This window comes from Rhinatrema bivittatum, chromosome 3 (genome assembly GCF_901001135.1).
Source record: "Rhinatrema bivittatum chromosome 3, aRhiBiv1.1, whole genome shotgun sequence".
Classification (NCBI taxonomy): Eukaryota; Metazoa; Chordata; class Amphibia; order Gymnophiona; family Rhinatrematidae; genus Rhinatrema; species Rhinatrema bivittatum.
Genome location: NC_042617.1, coordinates 325,084,389 through 325,098,085, shown reverse-complemented (window position 1 = coordinate 325,098,085; position 13,697 = coordinate 325,084,389). Strand labels below are relative to the sequence as shown.

Sequence of the window (13,697 nt, the reverse complement as noted above, 5' to 3'; positions counted from 1 at the left end):
TCTGCAAGTTCAGGCATTCATAAAGAGCTGCCATTTTCAATTATGAAACTTAGGGAAACTGTGTCCGCTCACCGAGAAGACACTTACAATGGTGTGTGTGTTTTTATACATGTGTGTATATAGAATCTTTTATCCTCTTTCTTTCAGAAATTACACAATAAAACCAGGGAATGTGAATACCAAGTAAAAATGGGATAATAAGGGTTATGAAAGGCCAGCCCCACAGCCAAGTGTCCTGCTCTCATGTGGGAGAGCTGGGTCTGTTTTCCAGTCCATCTTCTACTCATTGGGTTGGCAGGGGGATGGTGGCAGTGTTCACTGCCTCTTCCCACCCTCACGAGACGGGGTACTTGGGATAGAAATCCCGGTCAGTGTACAACAGCGACCCCTACAGGTGGCATGGAGTTTGCATGCACGGTAAGATTGAAAGGGTCCTGTGATGTGTGACACCCTACCAAGAACTTTTAGAGCAGTGGGAGGAGGGTAAAAAAAACTCTGGATATGTGCGCATGGGGGCTTATGCACTACAATCTCAGTTGAGTAGGATCCAGTGAAGCCAGAGAAAGATGCTGAGCAAAAATGTTCGTGGGCTTTTTTTTTTTCTAAATTCTGTCTGTGTAAATACAAGAAAATGAATAGATATAAAATCTGCAGATATGTGTGTGTGTACACTAGTAATATTTTCTTCAGCTGCTGGTATTTGCTGCATGGCGGCTTATATTGCTGAAACAGAGTGCAGAGCTATAGGGGAGCCTGTATCAAGTGCTGGGTTCAGAGCAAGGGATTGACTGTAGTGATGTCAGCAGACTGCATCTGTTGTCCCGAGTCTCAGGTTGTCATTATAGTGCATAATTGCTTAGCTTCCCTACTTGGCTCCTGCCCCTGTTGAGCAGAATTGCTGTGCAAATTCATTTGCCTCTACTAGTGGCATGATTCTGCTGTTCACATAGCGTTGTGCAGTTAAGTTTCCACCGCTTGGCTTCAGGCACTTGCTCAGCTCTCGTTGAGTTTTATAAAACTGGTACAACCTAGGTGTGAGCTTGGACCAGGGCAGCTTGCTCTGACCTCTGAGCTGTTCCTATGGGCGAGCCTCTTCTGTTAAGTGAAAGCACATCCACAAATTGGGATAGTCAGGGACCTGCTGAATGCAAGCAAATTGCAAGGTCTGTTCTATAAAGTTTTTTTAGGGTGTAAACACTGCAGAGTAAGATCCTAAGTGAAATCACTTTCATTGTTCTGAACGATTCTGGGATCTGAAGCTATTCTGTGTTACCAGGGTGAAGACGATAGTGGAGCAGCAAAAAACAAAAACTACTTTTTTACACATCAAACAAAAATAGAAATGTGTTGTAATCGGGGACAGAACTGTCCTATTCCAGTGTTGCTATGAGCGAGTTATTAAACAAACAGCTATAATTTTTTTTTTCTGTCTACAAGAGTGACATCTTGTGGTATAAAATAAGTATTGTATTCATCGGGTTTGCTGATGTATAATAGAAAGATATGGTGCCTGTTACAGTAAAATAAGTTAGAAACCTGTTGTATTTTCATAATGTCAAATTATTGTGTATGCACTATGCTTTTACAAGAAACAAACCACCTTTATTTGTTTATGTATAGAAAAATATATTTGATCATCAGTAGTTGAATTCTGCATTTTTTTTTAAGTGACCTGGTTGGAAGACATGGCAGGCCTTCGTCGTGCCCAAGCAACCCGGACTGCAGTAAAGTGAGCAGTAAAACAGGTACGGGACGGGCGCTTTGTTCTTCCTGCTTTACTTTCTCTCTGATGTTTGTTATGCCAGAACAGATCATCTCCAGAATGCTTCCTGACTAGTGGGGTTAGTGGCATTCATATGGTAAGGTTTGGGGTGAGAGACTGATTTCCTATTGCAAGGGCAGCTCCTACTGGAGCAAGCCACAGCCATGGTGTGTCCCACCATACCACACTTAGCACCATTTTGGCATCTTGCTCTCCCCTCTGTCTCCTACACTGTCAGCTGAATCTAAACAAAGCAACTCAAAGGCATGTGAAGTGGCTTATTTAAAACACGGTTACCAGGAAAATGCCTTTTTTTCTAAGTTCCACTCTCTGCTATCTAATAGAGCAGAAAAGGAGCACTGTTAGGGAGAGATCTGCTCCAAATTAATGTTTTTTTTTCTTGGACAAAAACAGTGCAAAGTGGACAGTATATAACTTGAAACTGTTGCTAAGGCTCTTGCTGTTAACTACTAAAAACAGCAGCCAATAAAATAATGGATGTCATTTTTGTGTGTGTGTGTGTTTGACCAGAATGCAAAGTTGTGGTTAGTCTTGAACCACGGAGACAGCAAAAATTGCAACAAACTGCTGAACTTTTTCTTGTCTGCCTTTGTTTTCTGTTGTATCATTATCTATAATTAGAGAATTTGTGACCACATGGTGCCTGTTCATTTAAATAGAAAATATATATACAATATAAACCACTAACTTAACTGTTTTCCCACTGTTACTTTTCAAGCTCAAAGCCCTTCCTTGTGTCAGGTCTTGGAATATTTCATGAGTGCTGATCAGCAGTGGCCATTCAGCTTTGAAATGAGAACTACCGGTACTTGAAGGGATAAAGAAATGCTAACACACTTTGCACCCCTGTTTGCTAGCAGATTTAACTAGACATATCTTGCTATTTGATCTAGTTGCTTAGCTCCAAATATTGTTCAGTCAGAATTGTGGTGCTTTCAACCTATCAGATTTTGTCTGGATGGTTCTCTGTTTTTGGAGTTGCCACATTTTCACTTGATCCAATTTTGTTTAAATGAAAATAGGAAATATTTGTCAGTAGTCTTAGTGACTTTTACTAAAATAAAAACAAAACCTCAGGATTATGTGGCAACTCATTTACTTAGGGCTCAAAAAACAAATCGGAAGCCGATCAATTATGCTGAAAAGCAGGACGGACAATGGTGATCGGTGTAAAAGGGATTCTTTATTGGTGTTAGCCCGACTCTGGCCGAGTTTCGCTCTCGCAGGAGCTGCCTCAGGGGCTACTGTACCAACGGTTGCTTGTGTAATCTCACATAAATAATATGGAAACTTCACACCAAATCAATTGGAATTATAGTAAGTTGATTCTACATGGAACACGTAGTCTTGCTCACATAGTCGAACGTTCGACTACGTGAGCAAGATAAATACTGCACCGAGAGTGGCTTTTTTCAAAATATACACCGCTACACTAATAAAGGCGTTCTGTTTGTTCCATGTAGAATCAATTTACTATAATTCCAATTGATTTGGTGTGAAGTTTCCATATTATTTATGTGAGATTACACAAGCAACCGTTGGTAGAGTAGCCCCCGAGGCAGCTCCTGCGAGAGCAAAACTCGGCCAGAGTCGGGCTAACACCAATAAAGAATCCCTTTTACACCGATCACCATTGTCTGTCTGCTTTTCAACTGATTTACTTAGGCCACTAATTGGTCACAAATACAGAACTAATATACTGAAAAGTTTAACAAGGAATTTAAATTATAAATCTGCATTATAATCAGGGGAAAAAAAAGTGATTTCACAGTAACACTAACTCTTCCATTTTAACTTGTCAGCTAGACACTGCTCTTTTCTTAGTCAATTGTGAAAGTTCTGATAAGATCATTTTAAACACTGATCACTAACTTCCTTCCCAGCAATGGGTTCATATCTTGCTCCATGTCACAGCAGCTATTAGCAGGACCCTTGTTCTTCCATGATGCTACAGGAAGTGCCACAAAATCATCCTTCCTGTGGAATTTCTTCTTTGCATATTTTCCATGGGAAACCAGGGGTCCGATACTTTTTGTTTTCCCCTGCCCTGTCGTCCTACTCATGTACACCGATCCAGGCTTGCTTTAGACTAGACTAGCTCAGAGCAGTAGCAGTGTGATGCTTTGGAATACTTACTTTCCTGAGCAACCTGTGGCTGGAGTGTTGTGCTTTAAACTGCACAGCCTATGGTGGACCTTGTGGTTCAACATAGAATACTGCAGCCTTAGGCTGAATAGGAAGAGGAAGCAGCCTGAGACACTGCATTGCTGCTGCTGTGCACTAATCTAAGGACACCCAGATAAGTGCAAATGTGTGGGGGAAGAGTTTTACTGTGGGTGCTAGTGAGGGGACATGGAGTGAAAGTCAGAGGATGGGAGGGTAGGTAGGAGTGAATGTGAGAAGGTTTTGGATGGGGTGCAGTAGAGGAGATAGTGGGAAGGGTGTTCAGAATAAGGAAGGGGATCAAAGGAGATATGAAATGTGTATAAAAGTGAGGGGATTAGAAGTGGTATGGAGTGTCTTGTATGTGTTGTTTTTTTTGTTTGTTTTTTTTTAACCTGCCGATGAGAGATTGCATATGCACCGGTGCAAAGAGCTCTTGGCTCTCAGAGAACGAGTTTGATCTCTGGAGGCTAGAGTGGCAGACCTGGAGGAACTGAGTCAGACAGAGGCACATTGATGGGACATAGTAGCCAAGTCCCAAATCCAGTCTGGCAGCCCTGGTGCTGCCTTCGAGGAGGAAAGCCCCTTGGTTGGAGAGCATCATCCTAGTGTAGCAGGAAGTGATCCTGTAGCAAGGACCTGCTCTCCAGGTGATGCTTTGTCCTCTCGTACTGAGTGTAAGTCTCCCAGGGCTTCTGCCCAGGAAGGAAGGGTTACATCGGCCATCATAGTTGGTGATTTGATTTTTTAGAAATGTAGATAGCTGTGTGGCTGGTAGATGCGAGGACCGCCTGGTAACTTGCCTGCCTGGTGCGAATGTGGCAGTCCTCATGTGTCACCTAGATAGGATTATAGACAGTGCTGGGGAGGATCCGGCTGTCATGGTAGATGTGGGCACCAACGACAAAGGAAAATGGGGGAGGGAGGTTCTGGAAGCCAAATTTAGGATTTTAGGTAGAAACCTTAAATCAAGGACCTTCAGGGTAGTATTCTCTGAAATGCTTCCTGTTCCACATGCAGGTCCCCAGAAGCAGGCAAAGCTCCAGAGTCTCAATGCGTGGATGAGACATGGTGCAGGGAAGAGGGATTCCGTTTTGTAAGGACATGGACAACCTTTTGGGGAAGGGGGAGACTTTTCTGAAAGGATGGGCTCCACCTTAACCAGAGTGGAACCAGGCTGCTGGCGCTAACTTTTAAAAAGGAGATAATATAGCTTTTAAACTAGAACAAGGGGAAAAGCTGATAGTCACTCAGCAGTGAATGGTTTGGAGGAATATATCTTTGAAGGATACTAATGAAACAGGAGAGTTCGGACATCCCAACAGAGAAGTTCCAATAAAAGCAAAAGTAGTCCATGTGCCTATAAGTAAAGAATCACCTGAGCTAAAGATTTCCATATTATCCCTATCAGCTGAAAAGCAGGTTGTTAATAGAAGAAAAATATGCACTTTGAAATATCTGTAAGCCAATGCCAGAAGTCTAAGAAGTAAAATGGGAGCGTTAGAGAGTATAGCAGTGAATGATGAGAGAGACATAATTGGTATCTCAGTAGAATCTATATGGGTAGAAATCCCATGTGTGTTGGGTAAGAGTATAGTGATAGGAGTATACTACCGTCCACCTGGACAAAATGGTCAGACAGATGATGAAATGCTAAGAGAAATCAGGGAAGCAAACCAATTTGGTAGTGCAGTAATAATGGGAGATTTCAATTACAACAATATTGACTGGGTAAATGTAACATCAGGACTTGCTAGAGACATAAAGTTCCTGGATGTAATAAATGATTGCTTCATGGAGCAACTGGTTCAGGAACCAACAAGAGAGGGAGCTATTTTAGATTTAATTCTTAGTGGAACGCAGGATTTGGTGAGAGAGGTAACTGTGGAGGGGCCACTTGGCAACAGTGATCATAACATGATCAAATTTAAACTAATAACTGGAAGGGGGGCAATAAGTAAATCTGCAGCTCTAACACTAAACTTTCAAAAAGGAAACTTTGATAAAATGAGGAAAATAGTTAGAAAAAAACTGAAAGTTGCAGCTGCAAAGGTTAAGTGTTCAACAGGCTTGGACATTGTTTAAAAATACAATCCTAGAGGCGCAGTCCATATGTATTCCACGCATTAAGAAAGGTGGAAGGAAGACAAAACGAGTACCGTCATGGTTAAAAGGTGAGGTGAAAGAGGCTATTTTAGCCAAAAAAAATCCTTCAAAAATTGGAAGAAGGATCCATCTGAAGAAAATAGGATAAAACATAAGCATTGTCAAGTTAAGTGTAAAAAATTGATAAGCAAGCGAAGAGAGAATTTGAAATGAAGTTGGCCATAGAGGCAAAAACTCATAATAAAAACTTTTTAAAATATAGCACAAAACCTGTGAGGGAGTTGGCTGGACCATTAGATGACTGAGGTGTTAAAGGGGCTCTTAGGGAAGATAAGGCCATTGCAGAAAAACTAAATGAATGCTTTGCTTCCGTGTTTACTAATGAGGATGTTAGGAAGATTCCAGTTCCGGAGATGGTTTCAGGAGTGATGAGTCAGACGAACTGAACGAAATCATTGTGAACCTGGAAAATGAGTAGGCCAGATTGACAAACTAAAGAGTAGCAAATCACCTGGTCCGGATGGAATGCAACCTAGGGTACTGAAGGAACTAAAAAATGAAATTTCTGATCTATTAGTTAAAATTTGTAACCTATCATTAAAATCATCCATTGAACCTGAAGCCTGTCAAGCTAAGTATAAAACATTGATAAGACAGGCGAAGAGAGAATTTGAAATGAAGTTGGCCATAGAGGCAAAAACTCATAATAAAAACTTTTTAAAATATATCCAAAGCAAGAAACCTGTGAGGGAGTCGGTTGGACCATTAGATGACCGAGGGGTTAAAGGCACTCTTAGGGGAAGATAAGGCCATTGCAGAAAGACTAAATGAATTCTTTGCTTCCGTGTTTACTAATGAGGATGTTGGGGAGATACCAGTTCCGGAGATGGTTTTCAGGGATGATTAGTCAGATGAACTGAAAGAAATCACTGTGAACCTGGAAGATGTAGTAGGCCAGATTGACAAACAAAAGAGTAGCAAATCACCTGGACCGGATGGTATGCATCCTAGGGTACTGAAGGAACTCAAAAATGAAATTTCTGATCTATTAGTTAAAATTTGTAACCTATCATTAAAATCATCCATTGTACCTGAAGACTGGAGGGTGGCCAATGTAACCCCAATATTTAAAAGAGGCTCCAGGGGCGATCCGGGTAACTATAGACCAGTGAGCCTAACTTCAGTGCTGGGAAAAATAGTGGAACAATTCTCAAGATCAAAATCGTACAGCATATAGAAAGACATGATTTAATGGAATACAGTCAACACAGATTTACCCAAGGGAAGTCTTGCCTAACAAATCTGCTTCATTTTTTTGAAAGGTTTAATAAACGTGGATAAAGGTGAACCGGTAGATGTAGTGTATTTGGATTTTCAGAAGGCATTCAACAAAGTCCCTCATGAGAGGCTTCTATGAAAACTAAAAAGTCATGGGATAGGAGGGGATGTCCTTTCGTGGATTACAAACTGGTTAAAAGACAGGAAACAGAGAGTAGGATTAAATGGTCAATTTTCTCAGTGGAAAAGGGTAAACAGTGGAGTGCCTCAGGGATCTGTACTTGGACTGGTGCTTTTCAATATATTATAAATGATCTGGAAAGGAATGCGATGAGTGAGGTAATCAAATTTGCCGATGATACAAAATTATTCAGAGTAGTTAAATTAGAAGCAGACTGTGATACATTACAGGAGGACCTTGCAAGACTGGAAGATTGGACAACCAAATGGCAGATGAAATTTAATGTGGACAAGTGCAAGGAGTTGTATATAGGGAAAAATAACCCTTGCTGTAGTTACAGGATTTTAGGTTCCATATTAGGAGCTACCACCCAGGAAAAAGATCTAGGCATCATAGTGGATTATACTTTAAAATCGTCGGCTCAGTGTGCTGCAGCAGTCAAAAAAGCAAACAGAATGTAAGGAATTATTAGGAAGGGAATGGTTAATAAAACGGAAAATGTCATAATGCCTTTATATCGCTCCATGGTGAGACCACACTTTGAATACTGTGTACAATTCTGGTCGCCGCATCTCAAAAAAGATATAGTTACGATGGAGAAGGTACAGAGAAAGGCAACCAAAATGATAAAGGGGATGGAACAGCTCCCCTATGAGGAAAGGCTGAAGAGGTTAGGGCTGTTCAGCTTGGAGAAGAGACGGCTGAGGGGGGATATGATAGAGGTCTTTAAGATCATGAGAGATCTTGAACGAGTAGATGTGACTCTGTTATTTACACTTTCGAATAATAGAAGGTCTAGGGGGCATTCCATGAAGTTAGCAAGTAGCACATTTAAGACTAATCGGAGAAAATTCTTTTTCAGTCAATGCACAATAAAGCTCTGGAATTTGTTGCCAGAGGATGTGGTTAGTGCAGTTAGTGTAGCTGGGCTCAAAAAAGGTTTGGATAAGTTCTTGGAGAAGTCCATTAACGGCTATTAATCAAGTTTACTTAGGGAATAGCCACTGCTATTAATTGCATCAGTAGCATGGGATCTTCTTAGTGTTTGGATAATTGCCAGGTTCTTGTGGCCTGGTTTGGCCTCTGTAGGAAACAGGATGCTGGGCTTGATGGACCCTTGGTCTGACTCAGCATGGCAATTTCTTATGTTCTTAACTGGTGGAAGGAGGCTAACCAATGGGACAGTGCTATATCAGAGTACAAATTATATCACAATGATAGGGAGGATCAACTTGTTGAGGGTGTGGCACTTTGTTTGGGAGGGTAGAGAGTCCAACAGGATAAAGATCATGCAAGAGACTAAATGCTCAGTAGAATCTATATGGGTAGAAATCCCATGAGTGTTGGGTAAGAGTATAGTAATAGGAGTATATTACTGTCCACCTGGCCAAAATCATCAGACAATGATGAAATGTTAAGAGAAATTCAGGGAAGCAAACCAATTTGGCTGTAATGGTTTGTGGGTTTCTGGACCCTTGTCCCGAGGTGAGAGTTGTTACCACCTGTAGGGAGGAGCCACTGGTCCACACCATCGGGAGGCAAGATCAGGCACAGCGGGAGCTCTGGGTGAGAATCTGTGGAGAGGTCCCGAGGAGCGGGGTAAGAGACACAGTCATAACATTGGCAGTACAGCAATAATGGGAGACTTCAATTACCTCAATATTGACTGGATAAATGTAACATTAGGACATGCTAGAGACATAGATTTCCTGGATAGAATAAATGACTGCTTCATGGAGCAATTGTCTCAGGAACCAATGATGGAGCTATTTTAGATTTAATTTTTAATGGCACGCAGGATTTGGTGAGAGAGGTAACAGTGGTGGGGCCACTTGGCAATAGTGATCATAATATAATCAAATTTGAACTGACTGGAAGGGGGACAATATGTGAATCTACAGTTCTAACACTAAATTTTCAAAAAGGAATCTTTGATAAAAGGAGGAAAATAGTTAGAAAAAAACTGAAAGGTGCAGCTGCAAAGGTTAAGTGTACCAACAGGCATGGACATTGTTTAAAAATACAGTCTTTAAATACAGTCTTAGAAGTGCAGTCCAGATGTATTCCACGCATTAAGAAAAGTGGAAGGAAGGAAAAACGATTACTGACAGGGTTAAAAGGTGAGGTGAAAGAGGTTATTTTAGCCAAAAAAAATCCTTCAAAAATTTGAAGAAGGATCCAGCTGAAGAAAATAGGAAAAAGTATATGTATTGTCAAGTTAAGTGTAAAACACTGATAAGACAGGCGAAGAGAGAATTTGAAATGAATTTGGCTGTAGAGGCAAAAACTCATAATAAAAACATTTTAAAATATATCCGAAGCAAGAAACATGTGAGGGAGTCAGTTGGACCATTAGATGACAGAGGGGTTAAAGGGGCTCTTAGGGAAGATCAGGCCATTGCAGAAAGATTAAATTAATTTTTTGCTTCTGTGTTTACTAATGAGGTTGTTAGGGAACTACTGTTCCAAGGAGGATGAGTCAGATGAATTGAACCAAATCACTGTGAACCTGGAAGATATAGTAGGCCAGATTGACAAACTAAAGAGAAGCAAATCACCTGAACTGGATGGTATGCACCCCAGGGTTCTGAAGGAACTAAAAAATGAAATTTCAGATCTGTTAGTTAAAATTTGTAACCTATCATTAAAATCTTCCATTGTACCTGAAGACTGGAGGGTGGCCAGTGTAACCACAATATATAAAAAGAGCACCAGGGGCAATCTGGGAAACTATAGACTAGTGAGCCTGACTTCAGTGCTGGGAAAAATAGTGGAAACTATTCTAAAGATCAAAGTCACAGAGCATATGGAAAGACATGGTTTAATGGAACACAGTATGGATTTACCCTGGGGGAAGTCTTGCTTCACAAATCTGCTTTATTTTTTTGAAGGGTTTAATAAATGAGTGGATAAAGGTGAACCAGTAGATGTAGTGTATTTGGATTTTCAGAAGGCGTTTGACAAAGTCCTTCATGAGAGGCTTCTAGAAAACTAAAAAGTAATGGGATAGGAGGAGATGTCCTTTCATAGATTACAAACTGATTACAAACTGATTAAAAGACAGGAAACAGGGAGACTAAGATGGCCGCTGATTGAGAAGCAAGTTGAGAGCGCTCTCTCCCTGTTCGGTTTCTTTTTCCTTGATTTACTCTCTGATTGCTTTTAATATGCCTCATACCAATGAAAAGCAAAACTTAGATAGAATACCTCTGTTCTCCTGAAATGGATTCTAACCAACAGAAGATCGAGAGCTTTTTCACCTCCACGCCGACACTGCTGGGAGCGAGGGCTGCTGCGGGGGTAGCTAGCTGAGGAGATCTCTTTCAGTCCTGGTGCGCCAGTAACAAAGTCTCCCCATGTAGATTGGCTCCTGTGAGCTTAGAATCAGCTTTGGCTTTCCCCTCGGATGTTAGGGGAAAGCCTGTTTTGCAACAAGAAGAAATGGAAGCCACAGGAATTTCCTCGGTCTCTGTTCCAGCCACAGCGAGTATTACTGCTGGTGGCAATGGCTTCGTGGATAAAGAGGTTCCTGTGAGTATTGCAGGAACGGTTTCATTGGGGGACTTACTACCATCTCTTCGAGCGAAGGTGGTGCGATTCTGGGAATCTCAGGTGTTTTACCAACACTAGCAAAACCTGCTGTTATAACATTGGATAGTGTTTGGAATGCTTTAATGTATATGGAAGCAGCAATTGTTTCCTTGACTCATTTCATGATTCTAATAAACGTGGGTTGGAAATGGGAAAATTTGGTTTCATCTCATGATACTAAATTGAACTCTATGGAAAAGATTTCCTCTGTAGAGAAAACTCAACAAGGACTGGTTCACTCTGAAATTATTCATGCAAAAAAGCTTGATTATAGAGAACTCTTAGATGTTTAAATTTAAGGCTTCTTAATTTTGGTGGATTTCTTTAAGAGTTATCTTAAAGAAATGCATATGGGGTGTGGAAATTCAGAAGAACTGTATTCGATGGGGGGTGAAGGGCTGATGTGCATGGAGCAGGAGAGAGACCTTGGGATGATAGTGTCTAACAATCTGAAGTCGGCGAAACAATGTGTCAAGGCGATAGCTAAAGCCAGAAGAATGCTGGTCTGCATAGAGAGAGGAATATCAAGTAAGAAAAGGGAAGTGATGATCCCCTTGTACAGGTCCTTGGTGAGGCCTCACTTGGAGTACTGTGCTCAGTTCTGGAGACCGTATCTCAGAAGAGACAGACAGGATGGAGGCGGTCCAGAGAAGGGTGACCAAAAAGGTGGATGGTCTTCATCGAATGACTTATGAGGAGAGATTGAAGAATGTAAATATGTACACCCTGGAGGAAAGGAAGAGCAGAGGTGATATGATACAGACTTTCAGATACTTGAAAGGTTTTAATGATCCAAAGATAACGACAAACCTTTTCCGTCGGGGAAAAAAATCAGCAGAACCAAGAGTCACGATTTAAAACTCCAGGGAGGAAGACTCAGAACCAATGTCAGGAAGTATTTCTTCATGGAGAGGGTGGTGGATGCCTGGAATGACCTTCCGGAGGAAGTGGTGAAGACCAAAACTATAAAGGACTTCAAAGGGGCGTGGGATAAAATCTGTGGATCCATAAAGTCTAGAGAATGTGAATGAAGAGTGGGTGGCTCACAGGAACGATAGCTACTACCTGGTGATAATACCCTTATTCAATAAACATACACATGGTTAGTGCGACTCCAACATTACTCTAAGCTTCAGTGGCAATGAGGAAATGTGGAAAAAAAGATTTGCATTCACAAAAAAGCGGAGAGTAGCTTGCTTGTTATGGCGGTTACTATCCCAAATCAAATAAGCCTGATACTTCACTTTCAATGCATAGCCAGCATGGCTCTCTGCTTCAACGGCAGGGGGGAATGAAGAAAGGTGGATCTATATTCAGGCAACAATCAACAAGGACTGAATTACATCGTCTGGATAAACAGATAAGCATGGGTGTAGCTTGCTTATTGTGGTGGTTAATACCCCTAACTAATTAAGCTGTTTCACGTAGATGCAGTTCCAAAACTGCTCTCTACGTTAATGGCGGGGGTGGAAGGGAAATAGAATAAAAAAGGTTACTAAGAGCCAAGAGAAACAGATAAGTATGTGAGAGAAAAAAAAAAGTGCGAAAGCTTGCTGGGCAGACTGGATGGGCTGTTTGGTCTTCTTCTGCCATCATGTCTATGTTTCTATCTTATTAATGTATTAAAGATACCCTCAGAAGCAATGCCTATTGTAACGAAAGCATATTATTTGCCTTCAAGTGAGAGAGATTTTCCTGGAAACTTGTCTCAAGCTCATTAATCTATGAATCTTACTGAAGTACTGGAATTGACCCAAGAAACTGAAATTGTACAAAGAGGGATTATGTTAGTGACTTTTGCTTTCATGAACGATAGAAATACTGTCCTTAGGTTTTTCTTCAGAAATAGAAGTCTCCTATTTCATAGGCAGAAGATCTGGATGTATCCAGACATTGCAAGGATAATCCAGGAACGAAGAAAAACATTTCTATCGTTGAGACCTGAGGCATTGACACGTGGGGCCCTGTTTGTACTATGATATCCATGTAAATGTGTTTTTGAAATATCAGAATACCAATTGTGTGTGTTTGTTTGTTTTTTGTTTTTTTTTTGAGCCATCACAATTGCAGTCTTTTCTGGACTTGCACACCTACGGTTCGCTCATGTAGTTTGGCATTATTTGAAAGGCTATGATTTGTGCTTCATATTTCTTTTTTGTTTATGATACATTGATATTTCACTCTTTTTCTTTCTTGGTCTCCCCCTATTTCCTATTGTAATGAGGAATACATTTTCTTTTTATTTAGTATTCTTATATTTAAGTATTTATATAATCCTCACTTACTTGTACAAGTTATTCTTGTGTTTGTTGTAAAATTGCAATAAAAATAAAAAAAGACAGGAAACATTAGGACTAAATGGAGAATTTTGTCAGTGGGAAAGAGTAAACAGTGGAATGTCTCAGGAATCTTTACTTGGACCGGTGCTTTTCAATATATTTATAAATGATCTAATAAATCAGGTAGAATGATGGCGAACTTGATTCGGTCCAATAGAGTTTCTCGTCAGATATCTGCTTTGTATGTGGATGGGAATAGAGTAGCTCATGATACCCCTATTATATTGTCTATTTTTCGGGCCTTTTATGCTTGATT

General features: G+C 40.7%; 1 protein-coding gene across 1 annotated transcript in view; it reads left to right on the top strand.

Moving 5' to 3' along the window:
- ARMC2 (armadillo repeat containing 2) overlaps positions 1 to 13,697 on the top strand; it is a 367,472-nt gene that overhangs the window by 136,368 nt on the left and 217,407 nt on the right. The window contains exon 6 of the mRNA XM_029595303.1: positions 1,669 to 1,745. Within this exon, the coding sequence (XP_029451163.1) occupies positions 1,669 to 1,745 (77 nt within the window). The remainder of the gene's footprint in view (positions 1 to 1,668; positions 1,746 to 13,697) is intronic.